At 35.0% G+C, this 24,334-nt stretch overlaps 1 protein-coding gene across 4 annotated transcripts; it reads right to left on the reverse strand.

The window, feature by feature from the left end:
• Positions 1-370: 370 nt before the first annotated feature.
• LOC138698448 (ganglioside GM2 activator-like) lies at positions 371-23,812 on the reverse strand. Of its 4 annotated transcripts, XM_069824381.1 has the most exons (5): positions 7,089-7,261; positions 4,571-4,732; positions 3,005-3,172; positions 1,931-2,023; positions 371-589 (listed from the first exon to the last, which is right to left on the reverse strand). In XM_069824381.1, exons 1-4 carry the CDS (start codon positions 7,161-7,163, stop codon positions 1,976-1,978), a joined length of 453 nt encoding a protein of 150 aa, XP_069680482.1. In that variant the 5' UTR covers positions 7,164-7,261; the 3' UTR covers positions 371-589; positions 1,931-1,975. The 4 variants fall into 4 exon arrangements, 3 of the variants coding, with proteins under 3 accessions (XP_069680482.1, XP_069680481.1, XP_069680480.1); XR_011331873.1 differs by lacking the exons at positions 1,931-2,023; positions 7,089-7,261 and adding an exon at positions 23,641-23,812; XM_069824380.1 differs by lacking the exon at positions 1,931-2,023 and having other exon boundaries at positions 4,571-4,729; positions 7,089-7,257.
• Positions 23,813-24,334: the final 522 nt, after the last annotated feature.

Here is a 24,334-nt window from a genome sequence, read left to right on the forward strand (position 1 = left end):
TAATAAAATAAAATTTAAACAAATTTAAAAAATTGCAGGAATGGGAATCTGAGAGGTATAATCTTAGCTCAACAGCTAATATGTTGGCTTTCTGTATTGGAGATCCAAATTCGAACCTTTGTTGAGTTCAAGTGGGATTTGTGATGGAAAAAAAAATGATTTGGTGAAGATCTTGTGGTACTCCCATTGTTCTTTAATTTCTTCATAATTCATAGCCATTCTTGTCACTGGAGCATGAAAAAGTCCTGGAGTTTGATAGCAGTGTCTGAGAAGTTGGGAATAACGTCAAGCAAGTGAGAAACATAGTGTAATACCATTGCTTGTCTTGTGTAGAGGGAACATCTATTCGTATCTATTCAGCGCTACATAATCTGTTTTATAGAATTTATTGTATTTCACATTTTATACATAGTAATTCATTACAGACGTTGGAAATTCATACTAATGTAAAGTTGAAGTTTATACATGCCAGTTGACGGTTCTCTTTGCCTTGAAATGCCTTGATAGTGCTTGTATAATCACCAACTATTGCAGAAGCAAATGCTATTTCAGGAACTGGAAATTTGTCTCTGTGAATCTTAATCGGCCCCTAGAAATAAAGGATGGAAATAGGGTGCATTATAAATAAAATTGCTATTGTGTGTCATTTTAAGGAAGGTGATGAGTGAAATTTTTATTTTGTACAATTTTTATGGTAGAGATTTCTTATTTTTTACATTTCATCCCTTTGCTATAAGTATTCCTGCATATGTTTCATTATGATCAGATGAATGGTTTTTGAGTTATTCAGATTTAAGGAAAAATAATTAACATATTTTCAAAATCTATCTCCTCTTACAAGATTTAAGTTTCATGCATCACTCTCTTTTTTTTTTTTTACAGCATCTCTGATATGGTTAGGAAAGAGCTATGTATCCAGAATTTTAAATTTACACCTACAAATGGGAGAGAAAATAAAAAAAATAATATGTAACTTCAAAATTTAAATTTTTAGTGTCCACTAAATATGTTTTACTTCGAAAGTATTCAGTTTATCAAAAAAAGTGATACTCTGTTTTTTTAACCACAATATATAGAACATGCATTGTGGTTTTTAACGAGTATGGCCACATATTCTAAGATCCGTGGTGAAACAAAAAAAAGACAAAATTTCAAATGCTTGCTGCAATAATATTGTGAGTCACAGCCGAATACTAAATGTTGTTAGTAGTTGGCTTATGAACCAATGTAACTTGTGCAACCACGCCCAATGATGCCATTTCCCCTTGCTACGGGCATGAGGTTGCTGAAAATTAGCCATGCGGTCTCTCTCAATAATATCTCGGCATCGAGAGTAACTATATATATGTGCGATCATTCGTTTGATTTGTAATCGCGAGTTTTGCAATATTAAAGTGATAATAGACACTTACGATACACTTTGAGTGGATCATAGTGAAAGATTTATTGTTCGCTGGGACTAATTTCGGAATCCCACTACATTAATTATTATCCCTCTTATCCATACTCAACTTGTAGTTTCATTCCTGAAATTGGATGGCATATTCTGTGCCAGTGTATACATAATGCAGTGCAGAATTTTTTTGCATATCGTGTGTAGATAACCTAATATTATTATAACTAGTGCTGTTGATCGATCAAAATATTTAATCGATTAACTATTTGAATTTAATCGATTAATCGAGTTTTGATCGACTTTAAAAAATGTTTTAATATACTGTAATACACAATTATTGTTAAATTTAACTTGTGTTCGGTGATAAGCATAAGTATTAAATGTTGTATTTCTGTATATATTGTATCATTATATTACAAAACAACTATTTTAATTATTTACTAACATATTTATTATGAGGCTTATAATTTATTGCGTCAATTTCTCCGGGAATTTTTGAGACAAACATAAATAACAAAAAGTATGAAGACTCACCTAGTTAATACTGCTTCATCCATGATTTTAAACATGTGAGTGCATTCACGTGCTCCGAATTAAGTGCCGCTCTATGTTTAGTAAGAATGTTTCCTGCATCACCAAACACGAAAAAAACTTTTTCTCTGTCAAGCACTTCTCCACAATCGTTCAATTTAAATCCAAACATTTCACCGAGTTTACCTCTCAAATTCTCATATGACATAATGGAGTTTACACTTTTCACAAACCACAGAAAACTGATTTTTTTTTCTTTATCAAACTAAACACACAACCTTCACATACAAACTCAGTACAGAAACTGCAACTCCTGCAAAAGTACAGTGGTCGAAACAGAAGACTGGTCCCTATTGCAATCGAATTACCAGATTTTAGAAAGAGAAGAAGATAGTTACACTCTCACTTGCACACAAGGTAGACATGGCTATTTTCTAAGGGATGAGAGGGACGAATCCAAGTAAAGTATGTATTTCATGCTGACAACAAGGTGGAAGTTTTCTTGGAAAACCATAAAACTTAATAAGGTTTCGCATTGTGTTTCAACTTTCAATAGAGGTAGACTGGGTCACTGTCCTCATATCTCCATCTCTTTCTGAAGTGTTTGTGCAAAGATTTTCCCTACGCTACATGGTTTACAGTTAGAAAATAACAGTACTATTGTGCTTTTAAGTAAGCAGTTTCCGAGAGAGAAATATTGTCGGAATTTTTAGTATGAGTTTGTATTAATGAAATAATAATGAATATCAACTACAACAGTTTAATTTTAATCTACTCGATTATGCAATTAGATATTTTTGATCGATTAATCTTACAATAGAAATTGATCGATTAAACGATTAAATCCCACAACACTAATTATAACAGTATGTGTTAATTGACTTAATTGAAGTATTTTAACCTATGCACGCTTTATTTTATAAACACTGAAGCCCTGACAAATCCTATCACGGTATACTGTGTTGCCTGTTAGATTCCCATGAACCTGGACTCGTCCACAAGAAGAAATGATAAACGAAGGCTTAGTTATATGTTTGTAACGTGCTTACATGTAATTTTAATAGAGTATGTATTTACCTTCTTAATAGGGCACTGGCATGGAAAGTTAAATTCCTCCATCATTGGAAAGAGACATTTGCCTTGGTCTTGGTGGCAGACATCTTTGAATGTACACGAACCCCAGCTTTGTATACAAGGCAGTTTAACATAGCTCTTAAACATCAACTTCGAAATGACTGTCTCCACCTTAGAAAAGATGAGGGAACAAGGTCGTTAACATTTACTCTAAACAGATTGGAAAATTCGATTTTGAATATATGTATAAAGAAAAGCAAGAAATTCTTGACATAAGGATGTAAATTTTAACTAGTAGTTACCTGGTAAGTGTGAAAAGGAACAGGGCATAGGGTGTGAGGTACATAATTATGATTAGAAGTAAATAAATAAGAGTCAGAACAGATGATTAGTTAGTTGAATGTGATGGTGATTTTGTCGTTTTTCTGTGCAGAATTTTTTTATATCCGTATTTCATCATGTGCCTTTTCTTTTGCTATATCAGGTTTTATTTTTTGAGAACCTTTCTTATTGGTTCCATTTTCATAGAATTATTTAAAGTTGCCTCAATGACAGAATATTGATTCTCGGAGCCCTAAGTGTGCATATTATTATTAATGTAGCCGTTTTGATGAAAATTAGCCTCATCAGAGAACCAAGTGTGATTCGATGGTTCAGAATTCTCCTCTAAAAATTGACATCACAAAAGACAACATGTATTTTTTTGTCACCTTCAGTTTTGCTGCCTTAGTTGAATTTTATATGGAAACATTATAAGTCTTCTCGGATTATTTTCAAAATGAATTATTGTTTTAAATTACATTTGACAAATTTTCTGAGGCTATGAGTAAGCATTTGCTGTATGCATGCAATGTTTTCAGGTGTTGTAATGAATTTCAGTCTGCCAGTATTTTTCTGTTTTGAGGACAAACTTTTCTTTTTATTTTTTACCAGTCTTTCAATAAAATTGTTGATCGTCATATAATTTTTCTTTCATTCTGTGGCCACATTGGACCATGCCAGTACTCCAGACATTTTAGGAAAACCGGCTTTGTTATACTGGAATGAAGCATGGGCAATTACAAAGCTAGATAAATAGAGGATATTAAATGGAAGAAAAAAAATATCAGTAGACAAATCCGTTGATGGCACAATTTTAGACAAAAAAAGGTATAAAGAAATTTTAAAGAAACTTCAAGTGAGACTAATCACCAATTTACTGAGAAAATAAAGACAAGTATAAAAATTATATTGAAAAAATAGTGATGGCAGTAACAGTAGCAGTGGTAGTGGTGGCAGCATTGGTGGCAATGGTGATGGTAGTGGCAGTGGTAGCAGTGGTGACGGTGGTGGTTGTGGCAGTGGTGATAGTGGTGGTGAATGGCAGCGATGGTGGTGATGGTGGCGGCGGCAGTGGTGGTACAGGCAGCTGGAAGCAGAGGTAATGGTGGTGGTGGTGGTAGTAGTAGTAGTAGTAGTAGTAGTAGTAGTAGTAGTAATTTATTAAATATTTTTTGGGATTGGTTCAGGTATTACTTTTGTGTTCCCTTTTTTATTCTTTTGATCATTATAACAAACATTTTGACTTACTCTGATTGGTGCAGGAATATCTTCCATAACATCAATTAAAGCTTCAACTTTGGCATCACCATCAGACAGAGGTTGCACCTGAAGGTTTTTCAGTTTGACTGGATCATTTTCTGGTCCACAGTTCTCGAAATCGACGGTCTTGAGCTGAACTTTCTTCTTCTGCTAAATTATAGAAGGTATAATAATACATCCAGATTAGATATTATTTCCACTCACATTACTAAAATCATAAATTGAATTTCTTTCTGTAATCACATCTACTGTGACAGGGCCTACACCTTTTTATTCAGCGGATAGTAAAAAAAAAAAAACAAAATATATTCTGAATCATTTAGTCCAAGGAATCATGTGAAATTTCAGGCAGTTGTAGGGACCGGTACACATTCAGCATCGTGATGAGTTTGGGGAGCTAGCGAAATATAGTTTTGAAAATCAGCTATTAAACCTGGAAGGATCATGGTGCTAACTACAGAGACATTATTATGACATAAGGCGAGAAAACGGCGGGTGACTCATGGCCCACTGCTAGCGTGATTTCCAGCAAGCACGAAACCATTTCTCTGGCACTTCTACAATACATAACAGTACTAACAATAAATGTTCAATATTACTGTGTCTATCATTGTCCTTTCTTCAGGAAGGCAGGAGAGCTGGGGTCCCTTATTGTAGATTTGTGTTATGTCCCTGTCTCTAGATGAGAGGATTCAAGATAAATAAATGTTTATCGGAATTCAAAATTCAGCTTTAATCCTTATCTAGAGCAATGGATTCTTATTTCTTACCGGTGTTTCTACCTAACAAATTAAGAAGGGATATACAGCTTTGAACACTAAAAAATTAGGGCAATTCAGTTAATTACTCTTTCACCTTGAAATTTGACATGCTCAGTATTCATTACTTCTGCAATTATAGACTATTTTCCGATTTACTAAAAATTTCGCCATTAAAAGTGGCCGTTTTTGTGCACTGATATGTCGTTTTTATGATAATGTCCACAAATATGAATATTTCTGAGCCATTCTTTTATCTATTTATTCCTGGATATCAAATGAACAATATGAACTACAATCTTTGAAATGACTACAAAAGAAGTATTCTTGTTTAATTTATTATGAGAATTAAAATTGTTAATGTTTTTTTAGGTAAAAAAAAATTAAACTATGAATGTTACAGCAATAATTGTAGTTCACCTTGTTCACAAGTCTGAAAGACAGGTGCGTGCAAAATTTTACTGCAGCATCTTAAAAACTTACTGAGTTATCACAAAAATGGTTTTGAAAAATACAAGTTACGGAAAGTGAGCATTAAATATACCTTTATGTATGGAGAGCTAAATAAGAGCACGCTCGTACGTTTATGGTCATATCTACCAAAATATTGTATATATCGTAAGAATTCCTTCACTGACATAAAGATTAATGTCCACTCTTTATATAAAAAGATACATTGAAAAATGACGTTTTGTTTACCCTCAAACCTGTATATCCTCCCATAAATTATTTTTGCTGCTAGGTGACCATAATACCAGAAACGTGTTGATTGATTACTTCTGGAGGCACTGGAAACCACAAGCCATAAACTGACATTGTATCGTATTGTTGCATGAATAAAGTGTTGTATTTTCAGTAATTAGAAAATTACAGTAAGACACTTCAAGTTTTTGAGATGGTTTTGTTCCGCCACTCATTGAATCTCAAATACACTATCCACCAAAAAGTAATTGGGCACTGTTTTTGCCCCTTTAGAACCTCGTAGTATCTCCTCTTGTTGCTATAACAACAGCCACCCTATCAGGCATGCTCTCCACTAGTTTGTGTAGGATATTCACTGGAATGAGTCGCCATTCCTCTTGCAACATGGCACTCAGTTGGACAATGGAAGTTGGCCGCATTTTGCAAGACCTCAATCGCCGGTCCTATTCGTCCCAAAGGTACTCAATGGGATTTAGATCGGACTCTGTGCAGGCCAGTCCAAGCGGTGATTGATTGATTGTTTATTCTATACATGGCAATATACATGGATGTACACGTCAATTACATAATAAATAAAAAACGCAAGAAAATTAAAAACACTACAAGTTAAAATACATGTAAAATAAATAATATAATCATGTAGTATTGCATATATTATAACTTGTGATTTAAAAATTCTTTTACTGAATAAAAAGTTTGATCAGTTAAAATCTGTTTAACTTTCACTTTAAATTTTGCATAAGGTAAAGATTGTATCTGCAATGGTAATTTGTTAAAAAAACCAATGCCAGTATATGCAGGCGATTTTTCATATTTCACAAGTCTATGATTTTTTATTAAGAACAGATGTGCATTTCGAACATTATTGTCTATATACCACTGCATAGTAACTGCCGAAACATGGCATCTAGCACCTAAAATGCTGGGTGCCCAATTACTTTTTGGTAGATAGTGTATAATATTGTGAAGGGTGTATAAAGGATACGTAAAAAATAAAAAGTATCTTATCTTTTTCTTAGCGAAAAAGAAAATTTAGGCCTACTTACCAACATAGTGTTCTCTCCTAACGCAATATTTAATATCCAAGTTACCGTGATCCATGCAATAAGACATGCCTTCATTTTTTCTCTACAATGTGAAAAGGTTTGCAGTTCAGAAACTGATTTTCACGTTGAAGGCGTATTTAAATGCTGAATGTACTGCTTTGCGCAATGTAGTGAATATAAAGGCGAAATAAATTTTAGTTGGAATTTGTATGGCAATAAAACTGCGTACTTATTTACTATCATAGATAAGAAACTAAATATTTGAGAGTTAAGTTAGGTAAAATATATTTGTTCCTTTATCAGCACTGGATATTTTATATTTCGGAGTTGATAAACGTAAACAATGGTATTAATTATTGCCTTGACCTTGGTTTCTTTTATTCATATAATGACCACCAATTGTTTTTGTATAAATATCATAGGTAAAAAAACTAAGTCTTAATATTACTGTTAGAGTTGATCACCCATAATCATCTTTTCTCTTTACCACGATATCTATAGTGAATTCTTAACTATTTCGTATGTTGGAATGAAATTGCTTAGGCATCCTGGTATAGGCCCTGCATTTTGATTAACTTTTCAACCGTTTTTTTATACCTGATCTGTACATGATAGTGTTCTACTGGTAATGAGCAGCAAGAACGCACTCGTGGCAAATTTATGGCCTACCTAGTGTGACGTCAGTAGCGATAAGACCAGTGGAGTTACAGCGTTTAAGCCACTGGCGTGGCTCAGTCGGTTAAGGCGCTTGCCTGCCGGTCTGAAGTTGCTCTTGCGCGCGGGTTCGATTCCCGCTTGGGCTGATTACCTGGTTGGGTTTTTTCATAGGTTTTCCCCAACCGTAAGGTGAATGCCAGGTAATCCTCGGCCTCATCTCGCCAAATATCATCTCGCTATCACCAATCTCATCAACGCTAAATAACCTCGTAGTTGATACAGTGTCGTTAAATAACCAACTTAAAAAATACAGCGTTTAATGAGTTCATCAGTAAGCTACAAGTGTACAGAGGAAGATGTCTCAACCAAGTCCGTTGCTGTTACAATACCGTTTTTCAGCCAAAAAAAAAAAAAAGTATAAGCGATAAGTGGAGATCTATGATGCCTGGTTTTAAGTGTGTTTTGAAGAAAATATGTCCTTTAATAATTTTGAAGGAAGTGCAATATTTAATATGTACGAAGACTTGAAGTCAGTTAAAGAAATTCAATCTTAAGAGACGTTACTCCGTATATCATAGCCAAGAATGTGATATCTAGGCTATGTAGGTGAATAGCAAATTAAATTAATAAATGATCACCATCACACTGCTATCAAAGAGATTTAAATTAACTTAAAATAAGCATATTATTATTATTAGGGGGCGGATGTTGGTGACCTAAAAATCTACTTAAAATTATAATTAAAATGCCCTTAAACTAATGGAAAAATGACATATAATTAAAAGAAAATGGCATTTAAATATTATTCACCGTACTCGCATCACAACTTCTTAAAAATTAGTCACCTTGTTTCAGTGACTGATCTGCAAATCTCGGAGAGAGGAGTTAACTTCCTGGAATTTTGCTAAGATAAAGGGAAAAAACATGCAACAAAATGAAGGTTTTAAGGGAAAACTATAGATTTTAATGAGGGTTTACAATGTGTTTCAATCAGGGGTGGTCCATGTCAGTACTTTCATTCTCTGTCTCCTCCTTCCGCGCTTCACTTTTGTTACCAGATCTGCCAGATGATGATGGAGTGTGAATGACAAAACAAATTGTGGGTGCAGCGTGCATTCTTGCAATCTTTGTGTTAAAAATACTGTCTACTACAGTAGACATTCCTTCCGAACCATGTCGAGGACACAACGTCCTGTCCAGGACATGGTACACAAATGGGGGTATGTATTAATAAATGCTGGGAATATAAAGACAGAAATAGGCTTAGGCCTAGTTAATTTATCATAGTCTCGTTTTCCAAAGTGGTGAACTGTGGTATTCATTTCTAAATTAATCCAATGCTCTGTAATAACACTAATGACAAATTCCAAACAACTTATTGGCGTCATATTGATGTATGAATCGTTTGGAGTACCATATCGATAATTGCATTGTTGTCTCGAGACTTGACCTCATGGGATGGGGAAGTGATTATTAACCGGAACGCTCCGCCTTGTTAAATTTAAATACGGTGAGTATGAAGAGTTGAAGACAGAAATGAAAAGAAATATCGGACTTTTATTTCAAATCCCAAACATCTTTACAAACCCAACCGTGCTCACAATAACAATCACGAATAGCATAAATATCTCACGTAATTATCCCGTCTCACTTGTTGCAAAGAAATTACGTAGGCCTATTACGTAAAACTTTATACATTAATAATTTAATAATGATGAATTGATAATTATAGCAACAATGTAACAACGACCTTGCTAATTTTTAATAATAGGATTCACTCCAATATTTATCGATAGTCGATAGGCGTGATATTGGAAGAAAATATTACTGCGTGAATAACATTTTTAATTTCAACTAAAAATAGCAGTGGCGTAGCGTCAATGTAAGCTAAAAAGCTCAGCTTCCCCACTTAATAATAATTTCATAATAAACCTGCAGTTTATGGACAAAATTATTTATTAATTTTAATAGAGTTTATATTTACGCATTAAATATTGTGATACGGCAGCTCAGGATGATTTGTGATGCAGCAGTAAACAAGAAGCCTGCACACACCAGCTTCCAGACTGGTTTCTTCTGTGTAATCCACCCCGCAGATTTTCCATCCCTTTCTAACTAAACTACTCTAGTCGCAAGGTTCGCAAGAAGCTAGCTTTAACATTTAAAATAAGTAGTTTCCGAGTTATCCCTTTTCGTCAGTTGTGTTCAGTTAAAGTGTTAGTGTGCATTGTGGCTGATATAATAAATAATGAGCGAAATAACAGTTCCTGACACTAATTTAATTGAATTTTTTAGGACAATTGTGTTATCAAGACTGACTTACGAACAAAAGTGTGATTTAAAAAGGAAATGACCGACTCCCTTGCTGTCAATGAAGGACACAACCAAAACACAGACGCATACTTACGTAATGACACTGATATTGTGGTTTCTCTAAGTATGACAGGGAGTGAGCTGATGTTATAGGCCTACGTATATGTGTCTATTTGTTAAGAGTATGTGTAAACCGTGAAATCATATTTTACTACGCATCATTATTTTGAGATCATGCCTTATTGGTGTTACTTACGATGTTCCAACCAATCTTCGACTGCTGACTTGACACTGACTACTATTTATTTTAAGACTGTATTTTTGTAATACGTTTTCTCATATTGCATGAAAGACAACTTGAGTTAGCTTCCCCTGCTCAAAATTTCATGCTACGCCACTGAAAAATAGGATTCTTTGTCGGTATTGGAAAAGATATTGCACAGCACAAAGAAATCCTTCACGGAAATCAACACGCTCGGCTACGCCTTGCTTGCCAAACATTAGGCTTGTCAATAAAATGTATTTTTCAGTCACTATACAGTATCATGAATAACTATAATTCAAGTACAGACGTTTCATGCAATCATTAGAATTTCCTTAAATCCCCTGTCAATTTTTTTGTTTAAATTTAAATGTTTCATTTATCACTTTTAACATTGTAGCTTAGGCCTACTTGTCTATAGCATTGAACTACTGGGTGTTCAGTTCAAAATGTGTCTTGGCTCGCTGTATGCCGTCATGTGGCTAGCTGATGAGCCTAGAGAATTCAATCTTCCTACACTTCCGCAGCTCAGGTGTATAATCTAAGAGGCAGAGAAGTTGGCTAGCAAGTACGGCGTTCATTCTGAAGAGTACGTGCCGATACGTACGGTAACGCCGGTAGTGGCAGGAATGTGAACTGTTTGGAAATACGTACTGTCGGGATATGGGGAGAGGGTTAAGACGATTACTTACGTATTTGTTGACATTAACTTCGACGGCCAACATGGACACGGAGCATTTGATTTATGTTGTGGAATGTTACCGTACGCAACCGATGATAACAAATACCCTGCGTACGACTTGCCGGCGCAAAACACAGTTCGAAAGAGGTTATGGTAGCACACAGACCGTACAGACCGCCATCTGTTGCTACGACGTTCAAGTTATACCGTACACGTTCTCAAGTTCAGATTGAAGAACGCCTTAAATAATAGGCAACTTCTCTAACATATAAACTGAAACTCGCTTCAAATCGGTGACCCAACAACAGTGACGTCATGACACACTTTGAAATGAACACCCAGTACTTTGTATTACGGGCAGTGGTGTATTTCTAAACAGAAAAGTGTCCTGGCTCTGGAATTTCGGTAATACCGGCAAAGTTGTTTTCGTCGTCGTCATCATCATCATCATCATCATCATCATCATCATCATCAAGGAATAGAAGACCAGATAGAATACTAACTAAAAACAGAAATTACCTTGCGCTGATGGCGATAGATGTGAATAAAATGGAATTTTAAGTATGATAATTGAGCTTCATTTAGCGGAAAAAATAAATCGGAGAATTTAAATTTAAGTTCGTAAAGACTACACAAACTCATAGGACGACATGCTGCAGATAAAGACGGGAATACTAAAGTTCGCCTTCCTTGTCAGCTTCAGCCCCTGCCGTATGTAAGACAAAGCAATGGTCGGGGACTGGCCATCTGCATTTTGTGACATTGTTGAAGTGTAACACATTGTTACTAGTGCTGCTGTTTGTAGGAACATCATTCTCGCTTTTGAGTTGATTAGCATTCATTTATTAAATCAAGATTTGGAGTTTCTTGTAAGCAAGTAAGTTGTTGTATTTTATTTATTTAAATTTGATTAGACCTATGCATTACGGTATTATATTTTCCAAATTATAACGGTCTTTCTTTTTATATACATGTAATGAACTCTAATCGACTGATGTTAACCAAATTTTACTGACAGATGCGTGTATAAAACTGCAACATGGAATATGATTAAAACACTTCCAACACACACACACACACACACACATTGTATAATGATATGCCATTTCGGAAATAGAACTTTGTTCTTATTAGTTATCAAAATAGTTTTACTAAATTGATTGGCCTATCTTGTAGCCTATTTGCCTTGTTTGCTGATACGTCGACTTCCATTGTCGTCTTTCTGAACGACCTCGAGTGTACTTTCCACGTGAGAGAAATTGTCCATTTAGTGTTTATGGCACTCTCGTAACTATGACAATAAAATTAACGAATAATAACCCTTGTAATTTTAACGATCTGATTTAATGTTTTTAATCGGAGACTTGGCTTTTGTTTTACTGACCATAATTTTCTCCTTGAAAGAAATAATTGCATCTATCTTTTTTTTTTTTTAACTTCATGATTTCAAACCATTTTCATTTCGTTGTGTAAGGTTAACTGGGATAAATTATTTCAAAATACGGTGTAAGTACAGAGTGAACAATAAGCATTGACCCGCGCTCGGCTTGTCCGTCCGCAGCAAGTCAAGTCGATAACGCCTTCATTGTGAAGCATGCTGCCTGAAGGTCACGTCAAAGATGAGCAAGTGTTTAGGCGGCGTTAACAAATGAGTATTTGGCGTTAGTCATTCATTCATTCATTCATTTAGTGTTCTGCCCAAGGGCAGGACTCTCACTGCAAACCCAGCTTTCTCCAGTCTTTCCTGTTTTCTGCCTTCCTCTTCGTTTCCTCATATGATCCATATATCTTAATGTCGTCTATGATCTGATATCTTCTTCTAGAGCAGCCGTGGCGAAAATGCGACTCACGAGCACATTGTGGCTCGCAGTGCTTTTCTCTCGCTTCCTACCTACAACCCCCACCATCTCACTCACTGGAGTCAAACTCCGTTCTATTTGTATTTGTCTCTGACCTGCGAGTGGCGTATCGTCGCAATATCTCTGTCGAAACCATGTACCTCTATAAAAAACGAAAGTTCAAGTAGGATGGGAGGATGCATTCTTTTGCTTACAATATGATGAAAATATTAAATGTATGATTTGTTCACAAATATTACTAGGAAAACGGTTGTATAACATAAAACGGCATTATAAGTTACTACATGTTACTGATGAAACATTAAAAGGTTAAGTGTTATTATTATTATTATTATTATTATTATTATTATTATTATTATTATTATTATTATCATCTCTGCACGTCGATTCTTTTACAGCAGATGTACGAATAATTCGGTTAGATTTTCAATTTAAACTCACAGATTTACAATGTGACGTTAAATGAAAGCTAGATGTAAGGACTTGACAGATATTGAACTTTTCAAATCTTTGGAAAAAAATAAATATTTGAAGCTTCGTTCTTTCGCTTGCTCTGTTGAAGCCATGTTCGCTGTAACTTACGTTTGTGAAAAATTATTTTCAACAATGAAAATAGTAAAAATCAAATTTAGATCACGACTGACAGACAAATACCTTCGTGATCAACTACGACTGGCAGTAAGTGACAATTCCTGATTTTGAAACTTTGTCGCAGAGACATTCTGAAGACAGTTAATTTTAGGTTGTGATAATGTGTCCTATGTTTTCTTGTTCATTTCTTTCTTCGTTAAACGTCCTAAACATTAACTTCCCCTTCGGTTGTCCGCCTCCCTCCATAGGTGCTATGCACGTTGCAGCTTACACAGTGGCTCGGCGCACCATGGCCTTTTCGCCACGGCTGTTCTAGAATAAACGCAAGAAGAGCTTGCCACGGAAAGGTGCGCGAACTTTCGGAAACGTTCGGGTGCACTCGACCTCGCTTCGATTCGATTGGCAAACTGTCGTCAGTTCTCAGTCGTCTGCTGGCTTGATGTTTCGAGTGAGATTTATCACAGCGCATGTAACGTAACCTAAACCTAGTTGCAGAGTAACTACTAACATAACATTGTTGAAAATACAGAAGCACGAATTCTTTTACATATAAAATCACTGAATGAAATTACAAAGATGTTATAAGAAATATGTGATCGTGTAATAATTGATATTTGGCATTGTAATAAAATACTAATAACTAATACTATGTGATTTTATTAAAATGTTCTGATAACTAGGGTACTATGGTCGGTTTATTTTAATCTGTATATATTCCTTATGTTACGAGCGGAGCCTGTTTCGTTTTTCATACATTTATAAACGTTATAAATAATTTCCTAGTTTGACTGTGTAACGTTTCATTAGCACTTCCTAATTTAGAGCCAACGGGGGGCATTGTTAAGTACATAGAATGTTACACAGAACTCTGTTATTTAACAAACACACTTTGAACTCTATAAAAATCCTGATATGAGGGATAAAACGCAGAATATGTAACGCATACGCTGGCTTCTACCCGCTCAGCACAATACATTTCACGATACGAACAGTTCAAGACCGCGCTTTCGAATGCGCCCTGTAATCAGCATTACGTGATTCATAGCGGCCCTGTAACGAGCATGGCGGCACGAGGACCGAATATCGTTCTCTGCGCTTCAGTCAAATGGGCAAGCTTTCTTTGCGCTTCCTCTACCTACCCCGAACTCTTCTCCCGTTCACCATTCTTTCAGTGGGCAGTTTCTTCTCAGCCTGTGACCCAACCAATTCCTTTTCCTCTTCCTGATCAGTTTATTCAGAGTGCGTGTTAATTAAATTAATATGGCTGAATTAAAGTATTCTATTCCGCAAAGCAGGGCCCCGCGCCTATGGGGGCCTCGCACCTAAGCACAGTGATTTTTATTTTCAGGACCAGTCTATAGATACTATAGGAAAATGCTCAGCAGATCTGAAAGTGCCAATGACAGATGTGAGAGTAGAACAGATCTAAGAATAAGTGAATACCATAAAGTTGCTAATATAAAAGGCTACACACTTGTGGAGTCAGATACTGAAGCCAGTTCTTCTAGCAGAGATTGAAATCCACATAAAAATGCTTGAGTTAATCGCTTGCAACAGGTCTACTGGTAGGCCTACCGCTTTTTTCAATTTTTTTTATTGCCCTTCGGATCTAGTGGCTGTCGCGTCAGAAGAAAAGTGTTTTCAAGGTTAAACCGATCAAAGCCTATTTCACAACACCTAATCCGCCATGACGTGAACACAGAATGATTAAATAAATAAATAAATAAATAAATAAATGAATAAATAAATAAATGAATAAATAAATGAATAAATAAATGAATAAATAAATAAATAAATAAAATAAATAAATAAAATTTTCTGGTAATTTTCGCTTTTCCAAAAATAATTGGTGTTAACATGTATAATTAATCATAATGAAAATCTCTTTTTCGAATTTTTTTTTTTGTTTTTATGTCTATCTGTCTGTCTGTCTATCTGTCTGGATGTTTGTTACCTTTTCACGCGATAATGGCTGAACGGATTTCGATGAAAATTGGAATATAAATTAAATTCGTATCGAATAAATAATTGTAACTGTAATTTAGTGCCAAGTATAACATCCCTCTCTTCAATTGATCAGTGACAGATTTATTTTTTGGTGCTCGGAGTTCTTTACCAAAATTTACATATAATTTTTTAAAACAATTATCAATACCATCTTTTGAAATTCAAAAAATCACCTCGCAAATTCTTAAAGATTCCCTGCAGATTATACAATTTCATTTATACCACTCAGAAGATCTTAAATTAAGGATATGCTAATTTTAAATAAAATCTTTTATTTATAAATATAATTTTAAGGTCATCTTCTAAGTTTTTATTTTATAATTGATAGGCTAATCAATGGTGTTTAATTATTACATTTTATTTTTATGACAATATTCATATTTAATTAATTATATTTATTTGCTATTAATTTCCGGGTCCTCGTGGTCATCCTTAATTAAGGCCGGACGATTTATTTCTCTCTCTCTCTCTCTCTCTCTCTCTGTTATATAATTGTTTCGTTTGATTTGTTTGGTATTGGTGCGTTATTTTGCGCTTTGTTTTTATATTCTGTTGTGTTCTTTGTGTTGTGTCTAAATTGTGTTTGTTCACTTTTGCCACCGGGTATCTGCTCTTTCGTAACGAATAAATAATTTATTATTATTATTATTATTATTATTATTATTATTATTATTATTATTACATTTTTGCAGGAGTACAAAATTATAATTGTATTTATTTAACGCGAAACGTTTATGCTTTAGGGTGAAATGGATAAAATGTTACGGAAGTTTCAACATCTGACATCAGTTGCTTAGCAACGGAAATGAGCTACGTCACACTATTCTGACGACACGTACTTAGCGATGGATCACACTCTTACATTGATAATATGGTGTTTGCTAGAATGATAAACTTACTTTCTTGCATACACCTATTTGATATTTCTTTCATCGTAGACCCAAATTAACGGTTCTCCAACAAACCAATGCAGATAAAACACATTAATTCCAGCGTGAAAACTTGTACAAGCATATGGTATATCTTAATATATAAAATTGAATGTGGGTATGTATGTATATATGTATGTGTGTATGTTCTCTATACAAATCTACACGCTTTGACCGATATGTGCCAAAGTTTGCACATTTAACCTTCATAACCAGGAGAAGAACATAGGCTACATTAAAATTGTGCAAATGGAAGATAAATTAATTAAAATTATAAATAATAAAAATAAATGCGATCAAACATTCATATGTAATACTAAAATGCAATCTTCTATAGTCAATTGTTTTTTATTATTGTCTGTTGTATTCAACATCGACTTTCACGAGCCCTTGGAAATTTTAACACGAAATTAAATTACATTGTTGTTGTTACAGATAATGAAGGCTAAAACTAGATAATTCATGCAATAACTACACTTTACGCAGTCCAGGACCGTATTATGAATTCCTCGATGCAGTTTTGTAGATAGTGAGCAAACTGTTTTATACAACTGAATTGTAGAATTCTTTGAAACTACAAAGTTTCCTACCACATAATTTACTAATATTGAATAAGCAATAGTACTATTGCGAAATATTGACCCACCAAAATTATGCACGAATAAGAATTGGTGTAAAAAACTCATACGAAATGTAATAGAATTGGTAATATTAACTGCAAAAATAAAAGGAGATGTTTTTATTCCACATTTTGCTAGGATAGTGATTCAATTTTAAGCAACTGCAATTTCAATGCCACTAGCATTTGTAATGGCCATATTAAAATGAAGCTCAAGGACAGTCGCTCAAAGTTGCAGACATTAACGTGTTTTTCACATCCTCAACTATATTTTATACAAAGAAGTGGAAAAAAAAAAAAAAAAAAGGTTTTACACATATCAATAAGCAATTCAATGATACTTTTGTCATGTTGCTAATGTAGTATGTGAATGTACATAAGCCCACTGAAAATAACATTGTATTAATTCTCAAAATATTGTTGCTCACGTCCGAACATGTGTTGCTGCGAAATTATATCTGTATAATCAGGTTGCAAATTTAGCATGTTAAGCGTTGTGGAAATAAAAATCTCTTAATTTCTAAAATACCGATAAGCCTATACGTTTCTTAGAATATTAGTCTTTATGTTAAAAAATTACTTATTGCGAGTTTATATTGTATCTGTATTCTGTGTATAAAATTGGAATTAATACAATATGTTCTGAATTTTTGAGATATAATGAAAGAGTGATGGAACGGAGAAAAATTCTCTCCGGCGCAGGGATTTGAACCCGGGTTTTCAGCTCTACGTGCTGATGCTTTATCCACTAAGCCACGCCGGATACAACCCCGACGCCGGTTAGAATCGTCTCAGATTAAGTGGGTTCCCTCTAGTGGCCGCCCTCTGCACTACGTCATAGATGTCTATGAACGCAGGACCGAAGTCCATACATGTGTTGAGGTGCACTCGAATGAGTGACTGGTTGGCCGGGATCCGACGGTATAGGCGCCGTCTTAAATCACAAAGTGATTTATTACGCATATCATATATATTTTGATGTACCGAAGTACATATGATATTTCCATGCAGATATTCTGCGTCATCATATGATGAAAGAGTGATGGAACGGCGTGGCTTAGTGGATAAAGCATCAGCACGTAGAGCTGAAAACCCGGGTTCAAATCCCGGCGCCGGAGAGAATTTTTCTCCGTTCCATCACTCTTTCATCATATGATGACGCAGAATATCTGCATGGAAATATATGTACTTCGGTACATCAAAATATTTATGAGATATAGTTTCAAGTTATATTAAAAAAAACTGGGTATGATATAAGTGGGTGTACAGCGGCCAAGATGTAAAAAAAAATCTTCCAATATAAATTAAATTCTCCTATATATTGATTCGATGCTGAAACAGATCAGTAAGAGGAGAAGGAATTATATTTACGTTGGGTTTTACCTTGTTTATAGTTTGATTTTTCTATTAGGCCTACTTTATTTGTATTTCTGGCGGTGTGGAAGAGAAGGCCTAATGGCCTTAACTACGCCAGAATAAATAAATAAATAAATAAATAAATAAAAACAAATTAATGAATAAAACAAATAAGTAAATAAATAAAAACAATAAACATAGAAATAAAAACAAATAAATAAATTTAAAACAACAGTTTAACGTCAGGTACATGATGACATGTTTTCTTTTCGGTGGCTGATTTACAGTTGTTTTAAATGGAGTTAACCCTGGCAGGCATTTGGCTAAGGAGTTCATTAATTCATGTAAGTGACGTTAAGTAAAGATTTATCTTAATGGACTAGGAAAGCTTAGTAAAGTAAATTCGTTTTGATTGTGTATAGTTAGGTTTCCGAGATTTCCGAAAATTTAATAACCAGTTTAATTAAAAATAGAAGCAGAAAGGAAAACCCGGGCAACGCCGGGTGCTTTCAGCTAGTATTCAATAAAGAAATAAAGTAAAAATAAAATGAATAATACAACACATAAATTGCATTACATTTATTTTATCTCAATCATATTCAAAATCCTTATTTATAAGAACCAATTCATTAAAAATATAAATATCACAATAACAGCCAATTGAGATCATAAATTTTTCACGCAATTACATGAATCCAATGTTACCTTTTTCTTACGTTTTGGGGTCTTACGGCTAAATAGTCTGAAGAAGCGCTACCTGCAATGATATCTCGCGTCTCTCCTTCGTCACAACACTGGGGAGCATTATATAAAAAATACTCCTCTCTTGGCTAAGAAAAGCACGTCTTTGTGCAGGCGGCATTGTGACGAGACCGACTTGTTATTTGACGTCATAATAATTAAGACGTAAACATATCAACAAACATCCTAGTTCCTCATCGAGACACTACGGTTCTTTCCTTGGTCAAGTAGTAGGCTATGTGCATTTCGCCTATTAAATCATACTTGTTTCCGGTTTATTTTTGGTTATATTTTCGCTGGCAAAAACGAAAACTGTTAGTTATAATTCAATTATGTCCCTATTGATTTCCTTTTCCCTCTTTTCCGCCTGCGGCAGCGTCATTGCCGTGGTCGTCGTCGTCGTCTCTCGTGTGGAAGTGTACCGCATGATTATTTTCTTTTTCTCAACAGAGAAACAGCAATTGTATGCACTTATGTGCATGTGTTACAGACATAATATGCACGTATTACTGAACTATGATTTTTATCTTCCTTACTCTGCTGAATCTCCAATTTTATCCTACTTACACATCACTGCGGTTAGGGGAAGGAGATTCATCTGATCGGTCACTAGACATCTCACAAATGCGGGCCTCCGTGGTCTTGGGATCGGACCGAAGATAAATTTCTTCTATTGCTCACGCCGGGAATTGAATCTCGGACAGTTTGGTTGGCAGCGGATACGCCACCACAAAGCAACAACTTAAGGACAAATTGTTTAAATCAAGAAATAGACAACGTAGCACAGAAGTACGAATCCTACATGCAGCACGCTAAAAACTGAAGGAGAAGGATTTTATGAATCTTTATCAGAATTCTGCAAAGTATTATTAAAGGTTCGAGTATGCCATTAGGAAAGTCCAGGATAACAGAGAGAGTTTGAAATTGAACGGGTTAAATCGGCTGCTTGTCTATGCGGATGACGTGAATATGTTAGGAGAAAATCCACAAATGATTAGGGAAAACACGGGAATTTTACTGGAAGCAAGTAAAGAGATAGGTTTGGAAGTAAATCCCGAAAAGACAAAGTATATGATTATGTCTCGTGACGGGAATATTGCACGAAATGGAAATATAAACATTGAAAATTTATCTTTTGAAGAGGTGGAAAAGTTCAAATATCTTGGAGCAACAGTAACAAATATAAATGATACTCGGGAGGAAATTAAATACAGAATAAATATGGGAAATGCATGTTATTATTCGGTTGAGAAGCTTTTATCATCCAGTCTGCTGTCAAAAAATCTGAAAGTTAGAATTTATAAAACAGTTATATTACCGGTTGTTCTTTATGGTTGTGAAACTTGGACTCTCACTTTGAGAGAGGAACATAGGTTAAGGATGTTTGAGAATAAGATGCTTAGGAAAATATTTGGGGCTAAGAGGAATGAAGTTACAGGAGAATGGAGAAAGTTACACAACACAGAACTGCAGGCATTGTATTCTTCACCTGACATAATTAGGAACATTAAATCCAGACGTTTGAGATGGGCAGGGCATGTAGCACGTATGGGCGAATCCAGAAATGCATATAGAGTGTTAGTTGGGACGCCGAGACATAGATGGGAAGATAATATTAAAATGGATTTGAGGGAGGTGGGATATGATGATAGAGAATGGATTAATCTTGCTCAGGATAGGGACCAATGGCGGGCTTATGTGAGGGCGGCAATGAACCTCCGGGTTCCTTAAAAGCTAGTAAGTAAGTAAGTAAGTAAGTAAGTAAGTAAGTAAGTAAGTAAGTAAGTAAGTAAGTAAGTAAGTAAGTAAGTAAGTAAGTAAGTAAGTAAGTAAGTAAGTAAGTATTATTAAAGGTTCTAAAATTTCGCCACGACTTACTTCATAAAAGAAACCATATCCGTTTCACTTCATGGAAGATAATTCGCTGAACATCGAATTATGATACTGTTAGCATGTTCGGGTCGTGCATAATGGAGCAGAACCCCATTTTCTGCTCACCATTCATTTTCACTACATTTTCAGTAACTTCATTGCCAACGTAATAAAAATGTTACTAGCCTATATCTTCCGGATAACAATTCTGCAGTTAAAATCCATTGGTAGTACAGAACAAAATATTTAACTTCCAAATTGCTAAACTGGAGTATACGTATCTGGAGGTTTAACAGGCGATCGTAGTACAGGCCCTTAGTGTCCTGCCCAGGGCAGGTTTTTCACTGCAAACCCAGTTTTCTCCAATCTTTCCTATTTTCTGCCTTCCTCTTTGTGTCCTCATATGATACATATATCTTAATATCGTCTTTCATCTGATATCTTCTTCTACCCCGAACTCTTCTCCCGTTCACCATTTCTTCCAGTGCATTCTTCAGTAGGCAGTTTCTTTTCATATATATTATTTTAATGTACCGAAGTACATATGATATTTCCATGCAGATATTCTGCGTCATCATACGATGAAAGAGAAATGGAACGGAGAAAAATTCTCTCCGGCGCCGGGATTTGAACCCGGGTTTTCAGCTCTACGTGCTGATGCTTTATCCACTAAGCCACACCGGATACCCCCCCGGCGTCGGACAGAATCGTCTCAATTTTTCTCCGTTCCATTACTCTTGCATCGTATGATGACGCAGAATATCTGCATGGAAATATCATATGTACTTCGGCACATTAAAATAATATATATGATATGCGTAAATCACTTCGTGATTTAAGACGGCGCTTATTCCGTCGGATCCCGGCCAACTAGTCACTCATAACGAGTTCACCTCAGCACATGTGTGGACTTCAGTCCTACGTTCATAGACATCTATGACGTAGTGCAGAGGGCGGCCACTAGAGGGAACCCAAGAGTTGGAACTTAATCTGAGACGATTCTGTCCGATGCCGGGGTGGGTATCCGGTTTGGCTTAGTGGTTAAAGCATCAGCACGTAGAGCTGAAAACCCGGGTTCAAATCCCTGCGCCGGAGAGAATTTTTCTCCGTTCCATTACTCTTTCATCGTAGTTTCTTTTCAGCCAGTGACCCAACCAATTCCTTTTCCTCTTACTAATCAGTTTCAACATCATTCTTTCTTCACTCACTCTTTCCAACACAGCTTCATTTCTTATTAGGCCTATGTCTGTCCACTTCATACGTTTCATTCCTCTCTATATTTTCTGCTCATCGTCGGACAATATCTAACCCGGTCATTTAATTACGTAAAATAATATATTATTTTGTTTTATTGAGGAATTACTTGTCAGTAAGTTTATTACGCACAATATTCTTAACTTTATTTCAATCGGTAATTAAGTATGGAATTATAGGATGGGGTAGCTTATTTAAATCCAATTTTAATCCACTTCATTTATTACAGAAGAAAATAATTAAAACATGTCTTCATAAACCTATTGATTTTTCATCTCAAAAATTGTTTTTGCCTTTAATGTTCTTACGATAAGACAAATTTATTATATTGCATTAATAAAATTCATACATAAAAATCGAAATAATTTTGAATTCATTTTCAATTTTAACTACATGGTCACATCATTTTATTCGTTATTGTAACGACAGGAAACATTGGTCATTGAATGAAGCATGACTTGCTATCGTTCGACTTTGTTTTCTTAGAACTGTCTTCACGTTTTTTTTTGTCATGAATTGCTAATTTTGATTCAACTTATTTTACAATTCATGAATTCAGGCTTGTCAGTAATAGCATCGGTACATTTTGTAGCATAGTAAATAGAATAATTTCTCAGTTGCCTTTTCTCCGTTAAAAATCTTCATTACAATTTTTCAGTATTTCACTATCCTCACTGTGGATAGTACCGGTAATCTAATTGTTGAACATGTTCTCTTTTGAGGCACTCAAACACTAACACGCGTAAATCACACACTAGTAGGAAGAATGCCTATACAGATTGTACACCGTTGCTTGGCCAGTGCAAATGATAAGCTGTCCGATTGTGAATGTATCATCCACGCAGATTGCTCAATGCTACAAACTAGTTCTCATATTTCCCCCGTGCGTTTTTAACGTGGCCATACCACAATCTAGTATATGAGTCATTCCACGTCAAATCGCACAAAATTATACAAATTTTGACCTTCATATTTCTGATTGCGTTTATATTTTTTTACCAACTCCACGGGTCTAATAAACCAAGAAGTGTATCTTTATTTCATCCTAAGTCCACATGTTTTTAAAATATTACATGTTAAAATTTGTTAAAACTGTCGCACAATGCAACATTTAAAGCGTCATATTTCTGACGATATTGATGTTAAAATTTTTTTGAAAAAATGCATTTAAAAGCTTAAAGTACTGTCTTTTATTAAATATTTACTAACTAATTTTAATATAATTATTACAAATATTTTTTTATAATTCAATTTTTAAAAGTTATATATCAATGTAAAATAGCCCTATTAAAAATCTAAAAAAAAAAAAAAAAAAAAAAAAGCCTACTAGGTGCACTGAAGTATTCTTAATAATTCCAGAAAAAATCAGAATGGGATCTCCAATAGTTTAATGGAAATTTAATTACTTACGACACAATGTGTAGCGGTCGGTGCAGCAGCAGTGGACGGGAAGCGTTAAAGCGCTCTGGGAGGTTTATCGGCGCTGGATGATTGACGATGGCCGTGTGCACCATTCTCGATCATCTAACCTGTTTATCAGCAATCACGGAATCTTGACAATGATCAAGTTATAGGTGCGGTGCACCGACATTTTCCCTCGATCAACTCAGTACCGTCAGCTGATGGTACGCTCACTTGAGAAGAATCATCTGAGCGCTAGGTTACCACGTATAAAACAGCGAAAGAACGCCTCTGTCAATTATCGCTTCGTTTTTGTTTGTCGGATTGTTTCAAACATCCTCGCAGTTTTCAAATAACAAGTTTAAATAATCATGGAAGAAAAAAAGAAAAGAGCACCCAACTTCTCACAGTTCGAAGTGGGAATTCTTTTAGAACTCGTCAGCAATTCTGCATCCATATTAGAGAATAAAAGTACTGACGGACGTTCTCTAAGAGAAAAGCAGGCTACCTGGTTGGATTTAACCTCACAATTCAATGTGAATTATATGTGTTTACATAATTCTACATAATTTGTAACGTAATTTATACAGTGGTTATTTCATATTATTGATAATAATTGGGAAAATTTCAGTATACGGATACCTCTCTGACAATTATCTTGAAATAGGCTACTAAAAAGAGGAGATTTGTATGTGTTTGTCGA

This window comes from Periplaneta americana, chromosome 4 (genome assembly GCF_040183065.1).
Source record: "Periplaneta americana isolate PAMFEO1 chromosome 4, P.americana_PAMFEO1_priV1, whole genome shotgun sequence".
Classification (NCBI taxonomy): Eukaryota; Metazoa; Arthropoda; class Insecta; order Blattodea; family Blattidae; genus Periplaneta; species Periplaneta americana.

What these genes read in the sequence shown, in the direction of transcription:
- LOC138698448 (XM_069824379.1), bottom strand. Translation starts at nt 7,163, where the DNA reads ATGAAGGCATGTCTTATTGCATGGATCACGGTAACTTGGATATTAAAT. An exon ending in TAGGAGAGAACACTATGTTG is followed by an intron (nt 4,733 to 7,088) that starts GTAAGTAGGCCT and finishes TCTATAATTTAG; the next exon opens with CAGAAGAAGAAAGTTCAGCT. An exon ending in ATATTCCTGCACCAATCAGA is followed by an intron (nt 3,173 to 4,570) that starts GTAAGTCAAAAT and finishes ATCTTTTCTAAG; the next exon opens with GTGGAGACAGTCATTTCGAA.